The sequence below is a fragment of the Lynx canadensis genome, chromosome D1 (assembly GCF_007474595.2).
Source record: "Lynx canadensis isolate LIC74 chromosome D1, mLynCan4.pri.v2, whole genome shotgun sequence".
Classification (NCBI taxonomy): Eukaryota; Metazoa; Chordata; class Mammalia; order Carnivora; family Felidae; genus Lynx; species Lynx canadensis.
The window spans coordinates 80,018,957-80,045,917 of NC_044312.2; the positions used below are offsets into that span (position 1 = coordinate 80,018,957).

The 26,961-nt window shown below is 36.7% G+C and overlaps 1 protein-coding gene across 1 annotated transcript in view; it reads left to right on the forward strand.

Moving 5' to 3' along the window:
* The first annotated feature begins 2,136 nt into the window (after window positions 1-2,136).
* The window catches only part of LUZP2 (leucine zipper protein 2), a 258,849-nt gene continuing 234,024 nt past the window's right edge, over window positions 2,137-26,961 (forward strand). Inside the window, exons 1-4 of the mRNA XM_032594839.1 lie at window positions 2,137-2,250; window positions 5,997-6,067; window positions 10,844-10,925; window positions 17,137-17,199. Of these exons, the coding sequence (XP_032450730.1) occupies window positions 10,851-10,925; window positions 17,137-17,199 (138 nt within the window). The 5' untranslated portion in view covers window positions 2,137-2,250; window positions 5,997-6,067; window positions 10,844-10,850. The remainder of the gene's footprint in view (window positions 2,251-5,996; window positions 6,068-10,843; window positions 10,926-17,136; window positions 17,200-26,961) is intronic.

Sequence of the window (26,961 nt, forward strand, 5' to 3'; positions counted from 1 at the left end):
GTGCTTAGTTGATTGAGCATCCAAGTCTTGATTTTGGCTCAGGTCACGATATCGAGTTTCATGAGACTGAGCCCCGCGAAGGGCTCCGAGCTGACAGCATGGAGCCTGCTTGGGATTCTCTCTCTGCCTCTCCGCCACTACGTGCACCCTATCTCATGAGAAAAAGAAATTTACATAACCCAATAATTGTATTAGAAACCTATTGTAGATTGTAGACTCAGTTCCTTTATAGTTCTGCAGTAAGACTGAAAATTTAAAAAACTAGAAAATTGAGCCATTTTCTTACAGGTTTGGAATTGAACTTGTCAACCTGACTTTAACTAAAAAAACTGTTTTTCATATGACTTCTCTCTCAGTAAAGGGCTGTGTCCAACAGTTGCCAAGGCAGAAACAGGCCAGTGCCCTGCCTCTCCTTCCTCATAACACACACAGACAAAAGATGTTTTAAAAAATATTATATATTATTGATTCAATTTTGCTTGTTTCGCTGAAATCAGTGCAAGCTTCTCTGTCTCTGCTTCCTCTAATCTTTTTTTAATTGTTTTTCATGTTTGTTTTTTTTTTTTTTTTTTTTTTTTTTGAGAGAGAGAGAGTGAGTGAGTTTGTGTGTGGCGGGGGAGGGGGATGGTCAGGAAAAAGAGAGGGAGAGAATCCCAAGCAGGCCTCATTCTGTCAGCCCAGACTAGGGGCTCTATCCCAGGACCCCGTGATCATGACCTGAGCTGAAATCAAGAGTCGGACGCTTAACCCACTGAGCCACACAGGTGCCCCTCTGCTGCTTCTAATCTAATTTAAGCCACCACAAATTTTTCTCTGGATTGTTGCTGTGGACTTCCTTTCTCCAGGTTTTTCCCTCTTCCAGTTTACTCTCCAGTTTTTAGCCAGGAAAATCTTTACAAAACATAAATCCGACCATGTCACTCCTTGTGTAATTATTTATTTTCAAATTGTGAAAACTCCTGTTACTTAAGCATCTTGCATCTGTTTTTTTCATGCTTTCCACATCCTCATTTAGCAGGAAATCCCAACCCCTGAGTTAGGACTCCAAACCTTCTGATACTTATGCACTTTTCAAAAATTCAGTGAGCACATTTTTATTAGTATTTACATGTGCTTTCCCCTTTTCTATAGCTAATTGCTATTTATCTTAACAAGTTCATTTTATATTTTGTACTACTTTTTCCAGGAAGTCTTTCCTGGATTAGCAACTCTCCTATGTGCTCCAACTGATTATTTTAACCTCTCTCTCTCTCAGTTACAGTTCTGGGCTGCCCTGGCAATTATCTTTTTGTTTGTCTACATTCCCCCACCCCCACCCCACACACACACCATAGCATACATAAACATACCCTACCTGCTCATTTATGCCTTGAATAGGAACTTAGGATAGTAACTTGGTCCTTCTGAGCTCAATTCTTTTATATTTGCAAAATGAGAATTACACTACTGGCCTTCTTACAAAGACCATATGAAAAAAGTAAAAGAAAATATGTGTATATATATATATATATATGATATGGAGTTAAGTAAGTCTTTCTTTCATGAAAATTAACAAGTCTGTTCAAATTTTACTCTGATTACAATATTTATTGACTGATTTCATAGATATTCTGTTTTTTCCCGTTCCTCTTTAATAGCAATAGACATTCTTAGACATGTTTGCAAAGGGGTGCCTTTTTAGTGGACTTCTTTCCCTACACAGCAGGGATAAAACAAGACCCCGACATTCTGCTCTGGCTCTGTCCCCAAGCATGTCTCCCTAATGTCAGAATCTGTTTGTGTCTTTGGGATACGTTGGTTCAAATCATATCTCTTTGCTGTTTGGAAAAATATCTGTCTTCCAAGAGGTACCTGATAAGCTATGTTATATCTATCAAAGATATACAGTATTGTTCTGGAAACTCTCTGTAGCCTGGAGAGTCCTCAATGCAAAATGAAACCTTTGTTATACAGCTCTTTGGTTTTCAGTTTTCCCCTTTTAGATGAAAGAGGACAAATAAAACATCCTAGTAATTAAGGTTTCAATTAATCTTGATTTTGCTTTAAATGCGAGGGCTTGTGATTATTTTTAAAGTGGCCAAAGCCACATGGGAGCATTTGAGGGGCTCTCATGCGATTTTTTTCTGTGTTAGACAGGACTATGAAGATCTAGAAAAGCAGCTGAAAGAAGTCTTTAAGGAGCGAAGCAACATCCTCCATCAGCTGACAAAGACATCAAGAGAACTTGATGGAATTAAAGTCAACCTTCAGGTGAGATGAAAACTAAATTTCCTGGCTGCAAAGGACTTGGCCTGTCTCGGTGGATTAGCATTAAAAGACTCCTGCATTTTTTTCTTTACCAGTTTTGAATATGTTTTCTGGGCTTGACCATGGGAGTTATTTATTATCATATGAGCTTTAAAAAGAAATGCCATTTGAAATGCAGTCTGGGAATCTGTGGTTTGCAAATTCAGAAAGGAGAAAATTGTGTGCTTGGCAAGGCCATCAGTTTCTCAAGCTTCTAAGATCAATTTGCCCCGTGTTTTTTATATTATAAAATGATGAAAACTAATTACGACCAAGAGTTGAATGAATATAGGGATGATCTCTAGAAGAGAATTTGAATTCCACAAAGGACAGTTCTCAAGATTCTTTAATAAACCTTATTACTAAAATGGGTAAATGCCTTAGAAAGGTGAGAGTCAGCTATGAAAATGTATGAATACTCAGTGAAATCCCAATCAAAAACCAGAGACAAGATCATTATCTAAAAAAATTTTTTTCTGAAATATCTTATATTTTAATATTTGCTTGAATATTGAAATTATTGAGGACATAATGCATACTAAACCGCTTTGCTGTTTTATAGATTTAATTTTCATAATATATCTCTGAGATGTGTACTATTAATGTGATTTTTCTTGTTACACATGAGGAATTATGCTTAGAGAAGATAAGTCATTTTTTTTTTATTTTTTTTTTTCAACGTTTATTTATTTTTGGGACAGAGAGAGACAGAGCATGAACGGGGGAGGGGCAGAGAGAGAGGGAGAACACAGAATCGGAAACAGGCTCCAGGCTCCGAGCCATCAGCCCAGAGCCTGACGCGGGGCTCGAACTCACGGACCGCGAGATCGTGACCTGGCTGAAGTCGGACGCTTAACCGACTGCGCCACCCAGGCTCCCCGATAAGTTATTTTTGAATGTCGCAAGGGAAGCCAGAGTTTCAGTACAGGAAATCTGGCTTCAGGGCTTGTCTGTTAGTTACTGCGCTGAACCATGCTTCTGAACCATGTGGAGTCACTGTTATCCTTAGCTTTTTATTCCATGAAGTTGATAAGGATGATGATGGTGTCAGTCGCCACTCCAGTCTATTGAACATGGTCTCAAGGTCTTACATTAGGTATTCTTTGTATAATTTCTATTTAATTTTTACATGAACACTATGCTATGGCTGTCTTGTAAGTGGGAAAACGAGAGTTAGAGAAAGGTTAAGAAACCATGGAGGACACAGTGAGAATTAGGTGGCAGAGCAGGTATATGAGCACAGCGCCCAAGCTCTTGTTCCTGAAGTTATGTTACAACTTGAGAACATAAAAAAAAAAAAAAGCACAAAACCCACCCACATTCTATTAGAACACAGAGATGAGTATCAGGGCGGTAACAGTGCTAAGATGGAAGAATACATAGAATGTTAGGAAAGCCCTGACTTGGATAAAAAGGAAACTAAGTCAATTTCTACAGGAAGCTGATACCAGAGTTACATCTTATCCTTAAGTAGAAATTCACCAGTTACATGAGGCTACAAAGAGTGTTCAGTAGGCCTGGTCCCTTCTCAGAGGCATGGAATACCTGCCACTTTGAGATTATTTCAAGCATATGGTTAGATGCCCATGTATGGTCAGGAAACTCAGTGTGTCTACACCAGCAGCCTAAGTCAAGACACCCAAGTACAATCTGGAAAATTGCTTGACAACAATATATAATTTCATGGATTCATGGTTTTTAAAAGGGTAACAATCCTACCACTAAATGTCATTTTTTAAAAAGCCTTTTTCCATTTTCTGTAAGCCATTGTGCAAGATATTTTTCATTTTTTATCTTATTAAATCCTCTTAGCAACCTCTTCACAAAATTAAGGTAATATTTCACTCATAAAATGAAGAAGCAAGATTCAAATAGGCCAAGGAAGTGCCCAGTCATACATCTAATAAATGGTGATTCTAGGTTTTAAACTAATAGTGAATAACTACATAACCCATTCCACATTTTCCTCCCAGTGGAACTTCATGAAGAAAGGAGTTTTGAAAGTTGTTATAGTTTTCTCTGTAACCATAGCCCTGGATGGAATGGTAATATAGGTCAGCCAAAAAGCACTACATTAATTCGTACATAAATCAACCTTTAGAATCCTTAAAGGAACTAAGAATATTTTCCAAGAAGTGAACCTCACTTCCTCAGATGTTGCTGGATAAATAATAACCAAGGACGCCCTAGCTTTTCTCATTATATACACTTTGCTGTATCTACCCTTTTCATTTCTGCATCTCATGTTTTTTTGTTTGTTCGTTTGCTTCTTTTGTTTTGATTGTAAATGTCTTGGAGACAGTCATCTGCTTCATCTTGGTTTCCGTCAGAATGCCCAGAATATAGCAGATGGTCAGCAAATGAATAGGCCTATTTTATTGCACCATTCATCAAGTGTTTTTCCACATCTGTTTTGCCCTTTGAGTTTTTTCCAATAAATGTCTAAAGTAGACTGTTCAAAAATCTCATCCCTGTTTTTCACCTAAGGAAGTCAGAGGGCAGATTTTGTGACCCGCCCCAGGTCATATGACCATGATGCACTTTGAGCTATGAATCCCATGATTGGCAATGCCCTCCATCCCTTCCTCATCCTACCCTCTTTGTATGATATATAAAGCTATTCTTTCCAAATAAGCGAAACACCTTTTATTGGCTGCTTCCTAATTATGACCTCTGTCAGTTATTTTAGGGAAGAAGTTTCTCTTATGCAGTTCAGCCCACCACATCCATATCAGAATGCTGATCCCGCTGTATGAAAATGATCTGATTTTAGCCTTAGACTCTACAATTTGTGAAGGCAGATGTCGTCCCTCTGCACAGGACTTTGCATAATTCATGAGAGGTATTTGTTAAATAGGTATTAAGTAAACAAAGTATTTGCCATTCCTAAGATTGTTAATTTTCTGCCTGCCACAGCTGCTTTTCCTGCAAATAATATCACTGCCCCTTTCAACGTCTAATATCAAGAAAGATAGGTTACCCTGTTAAATAGTTTATTGACTATAAATAAGAAAGTTCTTAGGGAAGGCTTAATGGGCCAGATTCTATAACGAGAATAGCTCAGTGGGCTTTTCTGTTTTAAGTCGCAGTCTGTGGATGCTGGATTTGCCAGAGTAAATAAACACTAATGACTGAGGTGGTACATATTGTTTCTCTTAATACCCTATCTTTTCATACCAGTTACAATTTTACATGGCCCTTGTTTTCCTGTGCATGCTGCTGCATTACTCATTAAGAATAAATAGACGAGACCAAACAGGTACATGTTTTTTGGCTGCTTTGATCTTGCATTATGTTATTACATAGCTTATTCAGAGACGTCTTTTATGTCCCTTTGTATTTGTAGAAACTATGCCAGAGCTGGTTTAATATGGCCGCAAAGAACACAGTTAAACTTCAACGGAAGAGCAAAAGATGTGTTTTCTACTTGCTTGTAAAGAGACCTAAATATTAGGAGAGCATTCTCCCCTCCGTCGAACCTCTAAAGGCTGAGAGACTCAGTATATTTGCTTTCACCACTGTGCAGCACCTATACTGTGCTTGGTGTCATGAATTCTCATGGGCACCTTAGAGCCATGAGGACCATTGTGGCCTCATTTGCACATTCTTGTTCCAGGACCATAAGAGCAGTCACACCTGTGCCATAGAGACAAAAGTGAGCCTCACTGTATCACTTGAATAAGATTTCCTTTTCCCACTTTTCTTATCAGTCTTTGAAAAACGATGAGAAAACTTCCAAAACTGATGTTCAGAAGCTTCTGGAAATAGGTCAGAGACAAAGGTAAGACTGTGCTTTCCTTTAATTTTCTCAATTCTTTCTTTTTCCCCATAGTGTGAAAAACTCCACATTCAGAAATTTCACAAAAATCACTTCATTCTAAATGCATTAATTCATTTATCTTCTTACTTGAATGTGTGAGGATCTTGTTCAGATGAAGATTTGTATGCAATAAATCTATGGTGGGGTTTGAAACTGTGCATTTTCAACAAGTTCTCTGGTGATGGTTATGCTATGCTGCTTGTCTGCAGATCACAAAGTGTTCATGGATCTGTGGTATTTTCCTCTATTATCCTAGTAAGACAGACCCTGATAAATCTGCCCATCAATAGACACGTCCAATAACATGTTTAATGGCATCAAAACTTGATCATAGTATTAATGGTGGGGTGGTAAGGAATGGGGTAATCTTATTAACAGCTAAGTAGAATTAGTCTAATCTTATTAGTGTTGGATTGTGGTTTTTTTTTTTTTTTGAAAGAAGTGTGTTGTGAGTAGATTTCTATGCAGTATAATATTAATTGAAATTGCCTCTCAAACGAAAAAAAAGATATTTTAAGGTAGAAACAAGCTAGCATTTGTATACATTTACTAGAGGCTCCCTTAGATGCTTTATATATATTCTCCTATTTCACCCTCATAGTTACCTTATAAAGTAGATATGATTTCCCTATTTAATGGATAGGAAATCGTTGCTCCAAGACTTAAATGAGTTGATGAGAGATGTATTAAGTGGAACTTGCTCTGTTGTGTCTTACCCCGTGGTGACACCCTTTCGCATTAGTTCATTGATCACAAAACACAAAACTCCAAAAAAGCTTATACACACTATGTAGTCCCTTCTCATTGTCTTGTATCTTCTCCACTGTCCTTGCCTTCTGCCCCAGAAACCTCTCATTGACATATATTCAGATCGAGCTGATGACACATTAAAAATTTCAGATCTATTGTCCTATGTTGACTCTTTTTATTATTTTAATGAAATTATTATTTCTTAACATGAAATTGTCTTCAAAGTCAAGTATTAAAGAGCTTGTATAAGATAATTCGCTAGGTAGGTATACAAACTACCAGATGATGGGCCAAGTCTTTCAATTAAATGGCAAAACAAACCTGATATTTTGGTATTACGATTTCAATGTTTTACTCAAAATTAGAAAGCTTGTTTAAAATGTGCAACTTGTATAATGTACACAAAGTCAGAATGGAAAATTTGGTAAATTCTAACAGTAGGTAATTTCTCAAACAGATATGACATTTGATATATTAGTTTTTGTGATTACTTGCAAAGAGAGATATAAAAATCATGGCTACCTAAAGGTGAAGGAGACTGTGTATCTCATTTGAAAAGAAGAGATACTAATAAACAGTAAAAGAGAAAAAAATATCTTAGAATATAAAAATGTTAACTACTTTCAAATTTAGAAGTTTTATCTGACTCTGAAACAGTGCAATGCATTGTAGATGCCACTTGGCTATACCTCCAGCTCTCAGTAACCTTTCATCCTCTGGGATGCTTGCCACCTGACAAGTGCACCAGTGTTCCCTAGAAGTCATTAGGACTTCAACGGCACTCACAGTTACAAAAACAAATCAATTAGAATTTCCCTCTTGGAACTGTAACTAAGAGGCATCTAATCAGTCTCTCTGTGTAGCTGAAACCAGACCGTGAGTAAGTAAACTCAGAGGCTATAATTGTGCAGAGAGAGCAGAGAGCACCTTGCTGTTGAGACAGAGAAAGGAATGCGTGTGCATGCATGTGCATATTTTTGTGTGCAGGTGCATGTGTATGAGAGCGAGCACACAAAAGTTGTGTTGGCTCTTGAGTGTTACATTTTGACAGCCTAGATGATACCCACAGAAGAGCTCCAGATCTAAACCATACCATATAAGGAGAGAGCGTGTACTTACAATGTGGAGACTTGGGGGGTTGGTGGGTAACCTAAAGTGTCTGAAAACTGCCTTAGAAAAAGTAATAATACATTTTATTCTCTATGGTGGTTGGTGGGTGGAGATTCTAAGAAGGCAGTTTTGGACTCTCTGTTCCAAAGCATCATACAGAATCGTGTTCTCTGAAAATAAAAATGATACATGGGGCAGCAGCAAGTTCTCCATCTGAGATGTTTTTACGATACAAGTTGTAAAAAAAAATGCCTTTCTGTAGTGTGATTTTGGTGTGTTTTCATATTTATAATTTGACATTGGAGGTGTATGAAACAGCTGGTCCAGATAGGACCCTAGAGTAGCAGCGATAGTTGGGTAAAACCCTGGAGTAGCAGTGATAGTTGGTGGAGGAGGCCTGCCCATGAGCAAGTCAGGAGTCCTCTCTCATAGGAGTGTAACTTTCCAAGGCTGTGAGGCAGAGACTTGGGGCTCGCTAAAGCACAGGAGCAGTGGGAATGTGTAGAGATAAGTCTGGAAGGTGAAAGAGGAGATGGAGATATTCAGAAGGTTCAAAAGATCAACTTTACCGTTCTGTCTGATAGCTTTCTTTGATGTGAGAAAATGTGTAGAGTCCTCTACCTTCTCCAGTGTTTGTTAACAGCAGAAAGTGCTTTAACCTTTTAATTTTGTTTTACTCCCTACATTGCCCATAGATGTCAGTATGTGGGAATTTTTGAATATACGTAGATACTCATTTTTATTTTTATAAAATATATTTTATAATTTTAAAATGTATCATTTAAAATTCAATGATAGTTTTAATTTTTAAATATCTAAAAATGATAAAAAATATTTATTTTTTAAATATTTAAAAATTGATTAAAAATGATAAAAAGTTTAAAAACTTTTTAAATTTAAAAATGATAAAAATATAATTAATCATTGTAAAATTTTAGTATAATTTTTTTAACAGTTGGAAATATAATAGTTTGTATTTTCATTCAGTGCTTATTAATGATCTGAGTGTTAGGGATAGCATGTAGACCCTTTCTGCCCTCGTTCTTCCCTCCATCCCTCTCTCCCTCCCTCCCTTTGTTCTTTTCCTCCTCTTTTTCTGTCTCCACAGAGGTAGTGTAATGACTCCAAGGTTTGAACACATAGGTTCTAGAACACAATTTCACTACCTTTCTCCGTATCAGTTTTCTGCCTGTAGTATTATGTCATAGTTTGATGTGAACCTTCTAAGAGTGAGTGCCTGATGCATTGAAAAGCCCACAATATATATAGATATTTCTATTCTATTATATTATGCCACAAACGGTCTTTGTGGAAGATAGTAGAAACAATAACAGAATCCCCAATTTTAAATGTTCATATATGAAACAATCCTGATCAATGCTACCTGTTAGAGGAAGGAATGGGAGCTGAGACTTAAATCCACTCTAAGCATCAGCATGTTACAAGCTTCCCCCAGGTGAACAGTAATTGTCTAAGAACCAACGTGACCATAACTATTTTACAACATGTTTCAGTTATATTGTACTTTGACAAACAAAGTCCAGATTGATTTTAAAAATCCTATGGACCTTCATTGATATTCCTGAAATTGAGACTGGGACCTAAGAGTTTCTAGAGTAAGAAATCTAGGAGTATCATTAAATCCCATTGGATGAAAGAACGGTCCACAGGTGTGCAGGTCGCGATGGTCAAAGAATGAGCTTAGGGACCCAAAGTACTGCTGGAGGTTATGACAGAGATCTCATATGTATTAAATGATTATTTTCTAGGCTTTGCACTAAGCACTTTGCCTACATTGTGTCATCTAAACGTCACTACAAACCCATGAGATAGCTCTATTAGTGTTCCCATTTTACAGATGAAGAAAATGGGTCTAAGACGGTACAGTCTTATCTCTGGTCTCTGTAGTGTGGTTACACGCAAAGGTTGCAGGGGTGGGTAGTCTTTTGCCATGAGAATGGGAATTTTAAATTAGTTTGAGTCCTGCTGGTAAGGCTGGGAAAGGTTTCTGTTTGGCTGTTGCTATTGCTTTGAAGGAGTTTATTCCTGTAGCCAGAATAAAACACACGCACGCGCACACACACACACACGCGCGCACACACACACACACACACACACACTAACCTTTATCTGCTATCAGCATTTTTTGAAGTGGTAGCTTAGGTAATAAAATGAAGGCACAGAAAGATAGTATGATTTGCCATATGAGTAAATCTTAAACCCTTGAGAGGAATGCGTAATTATGGAAATGTTTATATTTTTAACAAGTGAGGCAACATCCATGCGTAGTAGTGAGCTTGAGACAAATGTGTAATACATGCAAGACATGTATTTCTTTTATTATCCCCAATAAATGAGGCAAGTCCGAAATAAGTCTCTTTTCTCTTTGTTTTTATAAAAAGTCCCAGGCCTTATAAAGCATGTCTAAAGTACACTGTCTTAGAATTAATCAATTAGAAGCATCCACAGGGAGTTGTAATTTTATCCTATCTGCAAGTCTGTGGCAACTTTTTTTTTTTTCTAACCAGCATGTTCATACCCTGGCATGCTGTCACTAAAATTAGCTTTTCAACTCTAATTATTATATTGATTTGATTTAACACATTATGCAGCTCACAGATGATTCACTCAGTGGGATTTTTATAAGACACAATAGCAAGGCGATTTTCTTTAAATACAGCTTGCTTTTAGCACTTGTATGGGAGAGAAAACTTTATTACTAGAATCCTTAGATACATCCTGTATGCTTAATCATGTCTCTATATACAGTTCTAGTTATCAGTTTCCTAAATGTATGTAGACACCAAAACCTCCTTTCATAATGTACATAGGAAATAATAGAATTGTGTTTCTCTTTTGCTCTCTATTTTCTGCTAGAGAACAAATGAAGTCTCTCCAGGAGGTCCTGCAAAATCAACTTAAAGAGACATCTGAGAAAGCAGAAAAACAACAAGCTACTGTAAGTATGTTTCTTCTTTGTGTCCTTTGCTTTGGTGCTAGATTTTTTTTTTCTTCCCCAAATCACCATGGAACAAACACTCCTGTAAAAAATAACAATACAATAAGGAAAATTCGGTCACCAAAATCATAAAAATACTTGGTCAGCATTCATTTCAAGGGAAGAGTTTTGTTGTACTTGATTGTTAGGGGTCTTCTAAATCCCAACCCTCATTTATGAATGAAAACAGAGGTCAAGAGTAGGACAAAAGTGCTGGTGTCAGCCCCATACCAATGGCTCCTGACTTGTGGCCTACAACTGACCTTGAGCTGAGTTAAGCTGTATAGATCCCTACCTCTCATCCACTTAGCAGGAATCTCTCAGGGGCGGAGCCATATTCTTCCTGTTGAATCAACTCCACAGGTGATTCTGACACGCCCCTAGGCTTGAGAATCAAACTTCTCTCCAGATATTCTCACTGGATTTCTGCTGTATTCTCCAGAACCACCTTATGTACCATTTATGGTTAATGAGCCTTTTATCTTGCTTCTAGGACCCGAGTCTATTTTAAAATATAGTATGTTAATGGAAAGTTTAAGGTGCAGTTAGGCCAACAGATCAGGAAATGACTACCATTGAGAGGATAGTTTATTTCTCACAATTCCCAAGACGGATGACATGCCATGGGACTGGTGACCACCCATGGAAGTACTTGGGTAGGTCATGAGGCAGAGGGAACTGTGGGCAAGAGTCTTTATTGTGGGTTCTGTGGGAAGGAATGGGTGAGAAGGTGTAAGCAGCACTAGGAGGAGTCAGTGTGAATGACTTCAGCAGACTCTGGGATGTAAGGAATGCTTACCTGTACCTGCCGCTGGGGTGATCAGGGCAGGTGTATAGTGAGTGGGCTGGCCTGTGAGAACATGCCAATACAAAGGGGTGGCTCGGGCTATGAGCTCTGTGTTGGTTACTTTGTTTTTGAAAAGCATGCCACCAGGAGGAATTGTTCTGTGCTGGCAATTGAATAATATGCTTTAACCCAGAGTCAGGAAAGAGATGACCACAATCTTGACAAATATGGGATTGAGATACACATATTAAAACAACGATTATTTTATTAATGTGCATCTGATGGGATCTAGAAGACAGATTTCATAGTACCTCTTCCAAATTGTGGTCATCTCAGAAAGAATGCTTTGTGCTTATTCTCCCTCTTTGAAAATTCTAAGTTGACTAAGAATTAAACTAGTTTGTATTTTTAAGCTTTTTGGGGGGGTGTGTGAATAATATTTATTTTCTCTGTTAGACTGTTGGTGTAATTGAAGGCTGGATAAGGAGAGATAAAGATAATTGTTCACTCTCAAATACAGGGGAAGAACTGGATTTGCTTCTGCAAACATTGTGCTATTTTAGATTTAAGAGCTGATAATCTTGTGTGCTACCCTTGATTAGATATCTAGTAACTATGCCTTTTTCCATAAAAATAGCAGGTTGTATGTTTTATGCAAAAGATATTTCAAATATACCATTTGATAAGTCCATAATAAAATCTCATGAAACTTAAAGAATAAGCTTAAATCACAAAAATATGAAAGAAGATAAATTTATGAAAAATTAAACTGAAGAAACAGTAGAGCTGTCATGATCTAATGCTATTTGAAAGTACTTTTTAAGAATATTTTTTATTATCCCTGAGCAAATAATGGAATAGCTTATCTTTCAAACTATGTTCCTCCTAAAAGTCCTAATAGACAGCAAGGAAGAATGAGCTCTCATTCTCTGTAACCAGAGTAATTAAATATATTAATGCTCATTGGATGCATTTCACTACTCTTGTTAATTTTTATGGCTTAACTTGCCCTAAGTGAGACATAATTAGTTTAAAGGCAAAAATTAGCTTCTAGCTTTGACTCTCATTAAGAATAAAGAATTGCTATGTTCTTATATTCTTTGTTCAAAGTAAATAAATGATATTTTGTTTCTGAGAATTAAATTCATAGCTATCTCTTGAGAATGCTTATTTTTTCCAGGGATGTTAAAACCTGCTGGGATTCGAGATCAATGGTTTCAAAATGCTAATACTTTTTGAATATTCTGAATATATTTTAGCTCTTGAATATTGAACACTGACTTCTCAAGATTCTCTGTCCTTGTTTCACATTTAAATAATTATATTCTTTATTAATAAAACTAACTTTAATTAAGAGTATAATGAAAACTGGGGCACTGGGCTGGCTCAGTCGGTAGAGCATAAGACTCTTGATCTCAGGGTCTGGAGTTTGAGCCCCACAGTGGGCATAGAGTTTACTTAAAACAAAACAAAGCCAAGCCAAACAACAAAACAAAACCTGGTCTAGCTACTTCTTAAGGTTGTTTTGAAGTAATGTGTGAGAAAACGCCATGTCATGTGTTTGTATGTAAAAATAAGATAATTATTTTTTTAAGTTGTTAATTATAGAAAACATATTGAATAATATCAAAATATGAGGATTTGGGAAAAATTGAGGTCCATGAAGGAATAGGTTATTAATATAAACAAGATGGCTTCATTTTTAGATTTTTATTTTATTTTTAGTAGGCTTCATGCCCAACATGGGCCTTGAACTCAGGACCCCAAGATCAAGAGTCTGTGCTCTACTGACTGAGCCAGTGAGGTGCCCAATATAAGTAAGAGTGCTTTTTGTAGTTCATGACTTAAAGACAAATCTGTAATATATCAGATTTTTCTGGTACTTATAAAGTGTTTAGGCTCTAAAGTAAGCTCTAACAGTTGGCTTTTTTTTTTGTAATGGGAGTGCTCACTTAAGCTTTGATTGCAGAGGCATCCACTTCAAAGATGGCTATCTGAAATAAACACAGAGGTGCCAGCCACATCACTAGATAAAGAGCAAGGCCAGGCCCTCCCCCTCCCGGACTTAAAGCTCCTAAAAACCCCCAGCTTCCTTTGTTTTGAAGATCTTGGTTGATTTCAGTAATTGACCTTTGGGGCTGCTTGTTTGTTCTCTTCCATTGTTTTAAATTTCCATTCTTATGTTTTAAATTCACCTACCCTCCACCCCAATAAAAAAGCATAACCTCAGGCCTGTGCTCTCCCTGGCTCTTTCTACCTAAGGCTTCACTGTGTGGCCCAGGTGTAACTTGTAATTTCCAGAACTTGTAAGCAATACCTTTATTTTTGTTTTTAAAATTTTCAGTTTCCTGATGATATTGATGAGGGTGTCTTGCAGTCATACTAAGAACCACAAAGGCCGGTCCAGCCACAAGATTGGTTAGCAATAGGCTGAGACAGTATGAAGCAGTAAAAATTGGTGCAAAAGCTGTTTATTGGGGCATACACTATTGCTCTGCATACATATCTTTCGTTTTTTAATTTTTTTTAACGTTTATTTATTTTTGAGAGCCAGAGAGAGACAACATGAGCAGGGGAGATGCAGAGAATCTGAAGAATTCAGATTCTGAATCTGAGGCAGGCTCCAGGCTCTGAGCTGTCAGCACAGAGCCAGAGATTAGGCTTTGATCTCATTGACCACAGGATCATGATCTGAGCTGAAGTCAGACACTTAACCAACTGAGCCCCCCAGGCGCCCCTGCATTCATATCTAATTTTGAATGGCATTAAGTCCTCCATTGATTCCTTTGCTTTACCAACCAAATCAAATTACCTTCTTAAAGGGACAAAGAGGGGCACCTGGGTGGCTCAGTCGGTTAAGCGTCCGACTTCAGCCAGGTCACGATCTCGCGGTCCGTGAGTTCGAGCCCCGCGTCAGGCTCTGGGCTGACAGCTCAGAGCCTGGAGCCTGCTTCCGATTCTGTGTCTCCCTCTCTCTCTGCCCCTCCCCCGTTCATGCTCTGTCTCTCTCTGTCCCAAAAATAAATAAAAAACGCTGAAAAAAAAATTAAAAAAAAAATAAAAAATAAAAAATAAAGGGACAAAGAGTGTGACTCATTATTCAGGTTGCTGTCAGTATCTTCATAGTTCAAATTTGCCCTGAAAATTATTACGACCAAGATAACGATCATGGTAGTTCTCAAGCTTCTGCTTGTTTTATATGCAGTTTGACCATTCAAAATTGGTTTAGATTTCTATTACCATCTGAAGGAATGGTACAAGAACCCCTACACAAGCCAGAATAGAGTGTTAACATCTGTTGTATGGGTTTACACAACAGACAAAAGCAAAATGTACAAAAACATGAACAACACAAATACACATCAACTTCAGGGTAGTGGTTACTTCTGGAGACAGGGAAGGAAGAAAAATTAGGTAGGACTTTAATAGTAGTTGTTGTTATGCCCAGAATTCGTGATCCCCAAAGACCACTAGGGAGCCGAGTCCGATGCAAAAGCAAAAGAGCCTTTATTTGAGCTAGCTCGAGCTCAATCCCCTACCTGCACCGACGTGGAGGTGAGATACCAGGGAGAGAGAGCGAGTTTCAAAAGCACAAAGGTTTTATAGGGGTCTAGGGGCAGCCGATTGGCTGGGGAAGGGTCGTGGCCTTGGCGATTGGCTGGGGAAGGGTCAGAGTCCTGTTACGCAGGTCTCTGGGCGTGTTTTGATCAGGAAGTTTGAATGGGTGAGCTGGAGGTTACTCAAGGGGAGGAGGCGCGGTCTGAGGTTTCTGCGATTTTCCTGGAAAAGGGGTCATGTCGGGGACACAGTCACTCAAGGTGGAGAACACAGAACAGGATGGAGTCGGCCAGCGTAGGCCCGCCCTTTCAGGTGTAATATTTTTTTTTACATGATTTGAAGGAAGTTTAACTAAATATTTACATTTGTTTATTCTTAAGGTTGGGCCCAGAGACATTTTACATACGACTTCTTGATCTTTTGTTTATGTCTGAAATGTGTCAGAACTGTTTTTTTTTCTTTTTTAAATCTGTATATATAGTGAAAATTCATTTTACTCCTAAACTTGATTTCTACTGATTCAGTCTATCTCTGTAGATAATGCACATTACCAGTCTCTTTTGTATTATTCCAGGGATCCTCTAAGACTGTGTTGTCCCACTATGTACATAAGACTACTGAGCATTATAATATGGCTGGTCCAAATTGAGATATGCTGTTAGTGTAAACCATACAGTGCATTTTAAAGATGTACTGCAAACTCTAATGTCAATTATATCATTAATCCATGACATGTCAAAATGATATCTTGAATATATTGAATTAAATAAAATATAGTAGTGAAATTAATTTTATCTGTTTCCTGTTGCTTTTTTAAAAAAATGTGACTACGAGGAAATAAAAAGTTGGAGAAATTAAATATTTCATCCACTATCATAAAGTTACTTTTTATCATAGTGAATGCTCAATGGCTATAAAGTCTCAAATTTTAAAACTATGCTATACTGACTTTGTTTTCAAAATACTCAGGCAGATATGCTCAGGGAGAAAAGGTGCTATGTTTATGCAAACATGTCTTGGACAACTGACCTAAGATCACATATCCCAACAATATCACATTCGGAAGGAAACATCATGGTTTCTTTGATGTAGTATTATAACATTCCATGTTTTTGAGATCAGAAATATCACCATGCAATTGCTTTCTAACCTGCCACTGATGAAAATTACCTGGAGAGTGTTTTATGAGTGGAGATTTCTAGGCGCAACCCTAGAATCTGGCTTTTTGTTGTTTGTTTTGTTTTGTTTTTTTAAAGGACCACATTTTTTTTATTCAGGTTTAAATAGTTAGAGAATCACAGTTCTAATATGCACAGTTTCTTAATTAAAAATAATGAATCTAGGGGCGCCTGGGTGGCGCAGTCGGTTAAGCGTCCGACTTCAGCCAGGTCACGATCTCACGGTCCGTGAGTTCGAGCCCCGCGTCGGGCTCTGGGCTGATGGCTCAGAGCCTGGAGCCTGTTTCTGATTCTGTGTCTCCCTCTCTCTCTGCCCCTCCCCCGTTCATGCTCTGTCTCTCTCTGTCCCAAAAATAAATAAACGTTGAAAAAAAAAAAATTTAAAAAAAAAAAATAAAAAAAAAAATAAAAAAAAAAAAATAATGAATCTTTTACCACATGAGAAAAGGCTTTTTTATGATCAATGGATATATGTATGAATTGGGCAATGAAAGTTTGGTTAATCAAAATTTTAATCCTTTGTTCTTTTTCAGTATTTCTTTATAAAGAAATAATCATTGTATTATGCTTCAAAAATCATGAAAATAAATGGACAAATCCATAGAAATGAGTTTGAAATGTTCTTACATAATATTTTACTCATTTTCAGATTAATTTTTTAAAGACTGAAATGGAAAGAAAGAGCAAAATGATCCGAGATCTCCAGAATGAGGTAAGATATATTTCAGGCAAATTCTATAAATCAAAAAAAAAAAAAAAAAAGACAAACCCACATATAGTTTCACCACAAGTTTTGGAGTATTGATCACATGCAAATTTGACCTTATAGTAATGCCCCCGATTTCGAATCCGAGAGACCACCAAGGAGCCGCACGAGGGTTTATTTGCAAGCTTGAGCTTGGGCCCAAGTATACCATACCGGACACAGCGGAGCAGGGACTTGGATCCCTAGGTTAAGAGGCATAGCAGTTTTATAGGGGCCAATGGCCAATGAGATTGTAACACACACAGAAAGTTGCATAGTCATGTCAGTCCACACGCAGGTAGCCAATTGAATTACCATTTACCCTATAGTAACTGTTTGAACTAGCCTATCACTCTGGTCAGAATTGGCGCGCAAGTTTGGCAGGCAAAAGGCGGGGTTTGAGAATTGGCGCGCAAGTTTGGCGGGCAAAAGGCAGGGTTTACATTCTTTGGTGGTTAGGGGTTCCGAATGCCTATATGAGCCGGTTTCCAGTAAGGGTGTGCTCAGCGGCTTGTCTAGGGTGGGGGAGTGTCTTAAGCAATAAGTAGGTCATGTGGGGGTTATACATGAGATGGTGGGTGTAGCACAAAATGGAATTAGTCTTGCTCTGCTTGTCCAGGGGTAGGGGATTTTTGTTAAATTCCTTGGGTCCCACACTTATGTGTGAATGGAAAGGAATTGTAAGGTTAAGAATTTCAAAGAGTAGATAATCCCTACTTCTATCTGTATTTGATAATGTTATTAGTTCATGCCTCCCTATTTCATTTTCCTTCTAATTATATTTTGCTTGGACTACTATTACAAATTAATTTTCATTTCATAAATTTATCTATCCACCAAATGACATCAGAGGGGGTGAAGAAGAAGACTAGCTAGAAATTGACTTCTTGCAAGGAAGAGTTAATCTAGAATGAAAAATTTATTTAGGGTAATCTTCAAGTAACATAAAGTTTAACAGAAATAGGCTGGAACAGCTTTCGCTATAGCCTTCAAAGTATAAGGACCCTATAAAATACTGTATTTTTTTTTCTTCTGATTATCTGTCTTGTTATACAACCACTTTATTTTCTACAGTTCCTCCAACACATTTCTATTTCTACCTTTTTATTTCCATTTTCTTGAATACAGTTAGTTAATTAGGACTCTTAAACCATGACTAATTAATAATACATTTTCCTTGATCAGTCTCACTAATTATGGTTTAGTTTGAATCCCAAAATAATCACTCTAGATTTTCCTAATCTCTATCTTTTTTAATTCCCTTGTTCATTCATTCATCTATTCCTTCCTTTATTTTTTGAGACATTTGAACAAAGATGAGATACATTATTCACATTATTCCTAAATCGTTTCCATCTTGATATCAAGTTTAAAAAATAGACTTTACAAATGTTTTGGTATCAAGCATTTATCATCAGTACTCTGATTATGACATTGAAATGGCTTAACAGGTGTGTGAAAAATGTACAGAAGAAAGGAAAGCAAGACAGATTTTAAATGACTTTCTGATGATTCTATTGTATTTTCATTTCTTTCTAATGAGTTTTACTTCTGAGTGTTCTTAAGAAACTTAAGATGGAAGGGACTTGATAATGGTTTCCCTGAGGGCTAAATCTCGATTTCCTATTTATAGTGGAAAATATCAGTAGACCAGAGTTACCCCGGAATGCTGAGTGTACTGGATAATATCTTGTTCACTGGAACTCAGTGAGAGGGTCATATTAGTCCAGTCAAACACTTCCGGGATTATTTAAGAAAAGGGGAATGTTTAAAACGACATTAAAGTCAATATTAAAATAGGAAATAAAGAACATTTGCCTGTGCATGCTGAAATACACATACGAACAACATGAACACAGTTGTATGATAATGGAAGGATTATAGGTTAATTTAGATCACTAAGCTTCATCAGTTAACTTTAAATCTTAGATAATTTTTTTAAGTCTAGACTATAAGAAGAAATCAGTTTTAAAATCAATCTATAAATTATTCATAACAAATATATATAAAGAATGAATGAAATATTTTTTTCTGGAGGATACCTTTATAGTATGATGTTAGTTTTCTAAATGTATAGGCTAGAATAATTCTAAAACAAATACAACTTCACAGGAGTAATATCTACTGAATATAAGCTTTGAAATGAAATTTACTACTCAACTTTCATCAGATTGAAAATCTGCAAGATGATAACTGATTACAAGTAGAGACAGTTTTTGACTTCCCTAATGAAACCTAATGGTGAACATGTATCATCAATTGAAATTTTTAAATTTGACTCCTTTCTATTAATTCCTTGAAATTTTAGGCTTATTATTTTGACAAATGATCATTATGTGTAGAGACTAAACAAAATGATTGACCCATATACGGACAGCTGCCTGGAAGATTTTCAGTTGAAAAGCAAGAAAAAAATCAAACAAGAATTAATTAAACAAAATATAAAGAGGTGAGGGAAACAATACAGGTATAAAGACATTTCTGGAAGAAGCTTGAAGTCCCCAGAGAACTTCTGAGTGAGGGTTTTGGGGAAGTTTCAGTAGAACAAGGGACTTTTGAAAATTATTAAAGAATGATCAACATTTTTTTTTCCCATTATGTGAAGGCAACTATTAAAAGACATTTATACATTACCACCTAGGGATTTGGGTTTTAAGACTTAATATATCCCTTGGAGGAGGAAAAATACTCAGATTTTAGAAAAAGCAAATGCTGTGTGAGGCAGAAAGTTTTAAGTTATGACCTGCTTTTCTGCTTATGTTCTCTTGCATGGGACATTCAAGTCACATCTATTCCCCCAGTGTATTTCTTTGTATGAAATTACCACAGTAGGAATTAATAAATGGTGGAAACTCCTTTTGGGATTCTTCATATATGTTAAGTCATACGGTATTTGATTTTCTCTGACTGACTTATTTCAGTTACCGTAATATACTCTAGGTCCACCTATGGTAAGGTCTCATTCCTTTTTATAGCTGAGTAGCATTCCATTGTATATGTATACAAATCTTCTTTATCCATTCATCTATGGCTGTACAGTTAGGTTGCTTCCATACATTGGCTATTGTAATAATGCTACAATAAACATATGTCTTAGACATGAGTGCATATATCTTTTTAAGTTAGTAGTTTTGTTTTCGTTGAGTAAGTACCAAGTACTGTAATTATTGGATCATATGGTAATTCTATTTTTGGCACTTCCATACTGTTTTCTTCAGTGATTGTAGCAATTTACATCCCTACCAAAAGTACATGAAGATTCTCTTTTCTCCGCATCCTCACCAACACTTGTTATTTCTTGTCTTTTCGATACCAGCCAGCCTAACAGGTGTGAGGTGATATCTCATTGTGGTTGTGATTTGCATTTTTCTGATGATTAGTGATGTTGAGCATTTTTTAGGTATCTGTTGGCCAGCTCTATGGAGAAATGCATATTTAGGTGCCCTGCTAATTTTTTTAACCATATGTTTTTTTTTTTTTTTTGGTGTTAAAATGTCTTAGTTCTGTGTATATTTTGGATATTAATCCCTCATTGGATATATAATTTGCAAATATCTTCTCCCATTCAGTAGGTTGCATTTTTGTTTTCTTGATGGTTTCCTTTGCTATTCAAAAGATTTTTTTTTTAAATTTGATGTAGTCCTAATAGTTTATTTTTGCTTTTGTTTCCCTTGCCTGAGAAGACATATCCATAAACATCTTGCTAAGGGTGATATCAAAGAAATTACTGCCCAATATGTGTGTGTGTGTTTGTTTGTTTGTTTGTTTTCAGATTTTTATTGTTTTAGGTGTCACATTTAGGTCTTTAATTCATTTTAAGCTTATTTTTGTGTATGGTGTAAGAGAGTGGTCCAGTTTTTTTTTCTCTTTTCTTTTCTTTTCTTTCTTTTTTTTTTTTCCCGCATGTGGCTGTCCAGTTTCCCCAACACTATTTTTTGAAAAGACTGTCTTTTCCCCATTGTATATTCTTGACTCCTTTGTCATAGATTAATTAACCATAGAAGCATGGATTTATTTCTGGGCCCTCTATTCTGTTTCATGGATTTATGTGTCTATTTTCGTGTTGGTAATATACTGTTTTGATTACTATAACCTTGTACTATATCTTGAAATTTGGGACTGTAATACTTCTAGTTCTGTTCTTCTTTCTCAAGATTGTTTTGGCTATTCAGGGTTTTTTTGTGGTTCCATACAAATTTTAGGTTATTTTTTCTAGCTCTGTGAAAAAAGCTATTCCTATTTTGATAGGGATTGCATTAAATCTGTAGATTGTTTTGAGTATTATGGTATTTTTAACAATATTAATTTTTTTCAATCCATGAGCATGGTATATCTTTCCATTTGTTTTGTAATCTTCAATTTCTTTCATCAGTATGTTATAGTTTTCTTAATATATTAAGTTAAAACTTAATATGGTTTTCTTAATGTAGGTCTATTACCTCCTTGGTTAAATTAATCCTAGATAATTTATTCTTCTTGGTGTAATTGTGAATGGGATATTTTTCTTGATTTCTCTTTCTTCTGCTTCATTATTAGTGTGTGGAAATACAACAAACTTCAATACATTGATTTTATATCCTGCAACCTTACTGAATTAATTTATCAGTTCTAGGAAGTTTTTAGGTGTAATCATTAGGATTTTCTACATATTATAATATCATCTGGAAATATGACAGTTTGACTTTTTTCTTACCAGTTTGGATGCATTTTATTTTTCTTGACTGATTGTTGCAGCTAAGACTTCAGGTTCTATGTTGAATAAAAGTGGTGATAGTAGACCTCATTGTCTTACTCCTGATACAGCAGAAGAACTCTTAGTTTTTCACCTTTGAGTATATATAATATTACCTGTGGATTTTTCATATATGGCCTTTATTATATTGGGTTTTTTTTTCTCACTGAGCCTTCTTTGTTGGTTTTTATCGTAAACGGATGTTGCACTTTGTCAAATGCTTTTTCTACACCTATTGAGATGGTCATATGGTTTTTATCCCTACTTTATTTATTTATTTTTTTAATTTTTTTTAACATTTATTTATTTTTGAGACAGAGAGAGACAGAGCATGAACGGGGGAGGAGCAGAGAGAGAGGGAGACACAGAATCGGAACCAGGCTCCAGGCTCTGGGCCATCAGCCCAGAGCCCGACGCGGGGCTCGAACTCACAGACTGTGAGATCGTGACCTGAGCTGAAGTCGGACGCTTAACCGACTGAGCCACCCAGGCGCCCCTCTACTTTAAATTTTTTTTAATGTTTATTTATTTTGAGAGAGAGAGAGAGAGAGAGAGAGAAACAGATCATGAGCAGGGGAGGGGCAGAGAGAGAGGGAGACACAGAATCTGAAGCAGGCTCCAGGCTGTGAGCTGTCAGTACAGAGCCGGATGTGGGGCTCAAACCCATGAACTGTGAGATCATGACCTGAGACGAAGTTGGATGCTTAACTGACTGAGCCACAAAGGGACCCCTGTTCTTCCTCTTGTTAATGTGATATATTACATTGACTTATTTGTGAATATTGAACTGCTCTTGCATCCATGGAATAAATTCCACTTTACTGAATGATCTTTTTAATGTATTTTTGAATTATTTTTGCTAATATTTTGTTGAGAATTTTTGCATCTGTTCATCAGCAACATTGTCTTATAGTTTGTTTTTTGTAGTGTCTTTGTCTGATTTTGGTATCAGGGTAATGCTGGCTTCAGAGAATGAATTTGGAAGTTTTCCTTCCTCTATATTTTGGAATAGTTTAAGAAGAATAGGTATTAACTCTAAAAAATAAATGTTTGGTAGAATTCACCTGTGGAGCATCTGGTCCTGGACTTTTGTTTGTTGGCAGTTTTTAGATTATCTGGTTTTGATGTCTCTTATGCAATCAATTTTTCTACATGCAATCACTGATTTTTCATTTTGTATTTGGTTATTTTTATATGATTAGAGCAAATATGAAAATTTGCACCAGGAGTGCCTGGGTAGCTCAGTTAAGTGTTTGACTTTGGCTCAGGTCATGATCTCTCAGTTTGTGAGTTTGAGCCCCGCATCAGTCTCTGTGCTGATAGCTCAGAGCCTGTAGCCTGCTTGGGATTCTGTGTCCTCCTCTCTCTCTGCACCTTCCCTGCTCATGCTTTGTTTCTCTCTGTGTCTCTCAAAAATAAATAAATATTTTAAAAAGATATGTATGAAAACATTTGAGCCAAAAATGAAACAAAGGAACAAAAAGTCAGCCTGCCTTCTCTGACTTCCATATATATGATAAGTACATTATCATGTGATAGAGATAATCTCATGGACTCCAAAGCTTAGAAGCCTCTTTGACTTTGCACTTTCAAAATATGCTGTCTTCACTATTCTTTCCAATGTTTTTTTAAAATTACTCATTTTACCCCCTAGGATAAAGTAAGTTTATCTATCATGGTCCTAGATATAAGAAAGTCTCAAAGCATGAGTAGGATCATATGTAGATATTGAAATATTGGACAAATTAGACATTATGGTATGCATCTTTGATTAATTGAAACCCCTTAATGAAATGTGTGAGTCTGATTATCTCCAGGACTTTTTAAAGGAATATATAGTTGGTAATATTTGATTTAGATTGGTATCAAAACATAGTCTGTATCTATTAGTAGATGGAGATAAAAGGGAAGGGAGGGGAGAGGAAAAATAAAGGAAGGAGAGAAGTAGGGAGAAAGATGCCCTCCCCCAACCCCCCCAGCACTATTTTTTATGGTGGTTTGTTTTAAGACCGATTCTTATGATTATTTTCCTGAGACTCATTCAGGACGGTTCAAGGTAAGGATGAAATAAGTAATCAAACTAAAAATAATAATAACGAAATTCAAGAACCATAGAAGTGGGCCACACTCTGCCCAGGGATGGAGATCAGAAATTTGTCAAATCTACCTTTTTTCAGTGGCAGGCCTTCCCTCTCACTATTTTTCATGGCTCCATTTTTTTTTCTTTCTAGTTTCTCAGTTCTTTAGCTCATCTATTTATTGGATGGCTCGTAAAGTTTAACCTGACTCCAAATTACTAATATGACTCCTCTAGCTCCTACTAATAACTGGTTTAGTCTCTTTTTACATTTAGTTTATTGCTGTTGTTATAAGTGACTGGGAGAAAATTCTTGCCATAGGTCAAGTCACTGACCAATCTGTAGATTTCCAAAGAATTCCAAATAGCCACGGACATATCCAGGCATAGGAGAAATAGAACATGTGATTTTAGATGCAGTGTGCCAGTTGCTGTTCTCAGCCTTGACAAAAATAATTCTCTGCTAAAACAAAAAGGATTTATTAACTCATACAGAGATCATACAAAATTGTTAGGAGAACTGAATACATAGCTTATAGGCTGAACGTTAGAAACTACCACAGTATACCCCAGAACTGGTTGTTTAAGGCCAGGCTCTCTCTCCCAAGACCAGGAAGCTGCCAGCCAGCTTGATGCTCCCATCCCTGCAGACTCTGGAATCACACAGCCCTATCTATCTCTTGTGCATGAGGCAATGGATAACATCTATACTGTTTTCTCATGTAACAAATTTCTGTCTACATATATATTGCAGGGATCATGTTTGATGAGCAAAGCCCAAGTCATGTCTGCCCTGGAGCTATAATGAATTTTAGAAATGGAGGGAATTGGTTTGTTTTATTTCTAATTTGTTTTCTTTAAGTTTCCTTTAGAGATATGGGTTTAACACTGTGAGTAACTTTCACATTGTCAGAACAGCGTTCTAAAATTTGGTAGCCATGGGGCGCCTGGGTGGCGCAGTCGGTTAAGCGTCCGACTTCAGCCAGGTCACGATCTTGCGGTCCGTGAGTTTGAGCCCCGCGTCAGGCTCTGGGCTGATGGCTCAGAGCCTGGAGCCTGTTTCCCATTCTGTGTCTCCCTCTCTCTCTGCCCCTCGCCCGTTCATGCTCTGTCTCTCTCTGTCCCAAAAATAAATAAACGTTGAAAAAAAAATTTTTAATAAAAAATAAATAAATAAATAAAATAAAATTTGGTAGCCTGTGTTGTTAACAACCTTTCTTAATAAAGGTTTAGAGTACATGATAACCAGGTTTAGAGTACATGATAACCAGGTTTAGTATATGGCAGACCATCACTAAAGGGTTTTGAGTACTTGAGGTAAGTACCACTGACAAACCGTTCAGTTATACATATGTGTATGTTATGATATCTTGTGTGTATAAATGTCATTTTACCTATCTTTATAATGTTATTTTAATTTTGCTTTTCTCTGGATTATTTCCTCAATTAGATGATTACTTTTTGAAGTTAGAATCCTACCTTCCCTAAAATATTAGACTTAACATTTTTATTGCAATTTTTTTTAATGTTTCTTTATTTTGAGAGAGAGAATGCTAGCAGGGGAGGGTCAGAGAAAGGAAGAGAGAGAGAGAGAATCCCAAGTAGGCTCTGTGCTGTCAGTGCAGAGTCTGACATAGGGTTCAAACTCAGGAATCATGAGATTATAACCTGAGCTGAAATCAGGTCAGACGCTTAACAGACTTGAGTCACCTAGGCACCCTTATAATTCACAATTTTTAACACACAAAAAACACAGGGCCAAGACTCTGTGCAATGAAAATAAATTAAGACCACACTTAAGACTGTTCTTAGCACCAGTAGATTAAATGAGTTGAATAAACACTGGACATTATCTCCAAATTTGGAGATTGGAGTTGGGTTCCCTAATTTGCTATTCTCTACAATAGCGATGCTTAGAGATCCTGTAAAATATAAAGATTGATATCAGAGAATCTCTTACCATGCTGAAATTCTAAGATAACAGAAAAAAAAGTATAGATACATATGTGTGTTTCTCAAAGGAAAGGGTTTAGATTCTCAGAGGGAGTCCATGGCTCAGAGAAAAATAATAAAGGTCAGTAACCACTGATCTAGAGAAATATCTAGTAAGTTTTAAGAAGAAAACCCATTTTGGTTCAACTCTTATGGCTGTAAATCTCTCTAAAACAAATTATACCATCTTCTTGCCTCAGTAAACACATTCAAGTGAAGATGATGGGTTCTTTCATAATGTGACAGAGTTCTTCAGGGTCATCATTCTGCAAATGGATTCTCATGGCTGCCTGCAGATGAATAGGTGTAAAGTTAGAGTCAAATATATACTGAGTCCAGGACATGCCTGAGATGTTTTCAAATAATTCCATTACAACCTTTCACTTTATTCCTGCTGATTTACCTTGTTTTAAGTGATTAGTTCTGAACAATTGTGGTGACTGGTTATTCTGGCTAGTTTTGTTTGTACCTAGTATGTAAAGTTTAACCATCCCCATTAGGTCCTAGGGCTACTGTGACAAAGTACCACAAACTGGCTGGTTTAAAACAATAGAAGGGTGTTGTATGGAAACCAATTTGTCAATAAACTTCATATAAAAAAAAAAAAAAAAAAAAAAAACCAATAGAAGGTTACTTTCTTTACAATTCTGAAGGCTAGACGTTCTAAAATCAGTTCTAAAATCAAAGTGCGGCAGGGGCTTGCTCCTTCTGAAGGTTCCAGGAAGTAATTCTTCCTTGCCTCTTTCTAGTTTCTTGTGCCTCCAGAGGAAATCCTTCCCATTCTTTGGCCTGTCAAGAATCTCAGCTTCTTGCCTTCATATGACTTTCTCTATGTGTGTTCTCTTTATGTGTTCTCTCTTCTTCTTATACGAATACCAGTTACCAAATTGAGGCCCTACCATAATATAGTATAACTTGGTTTTAACTT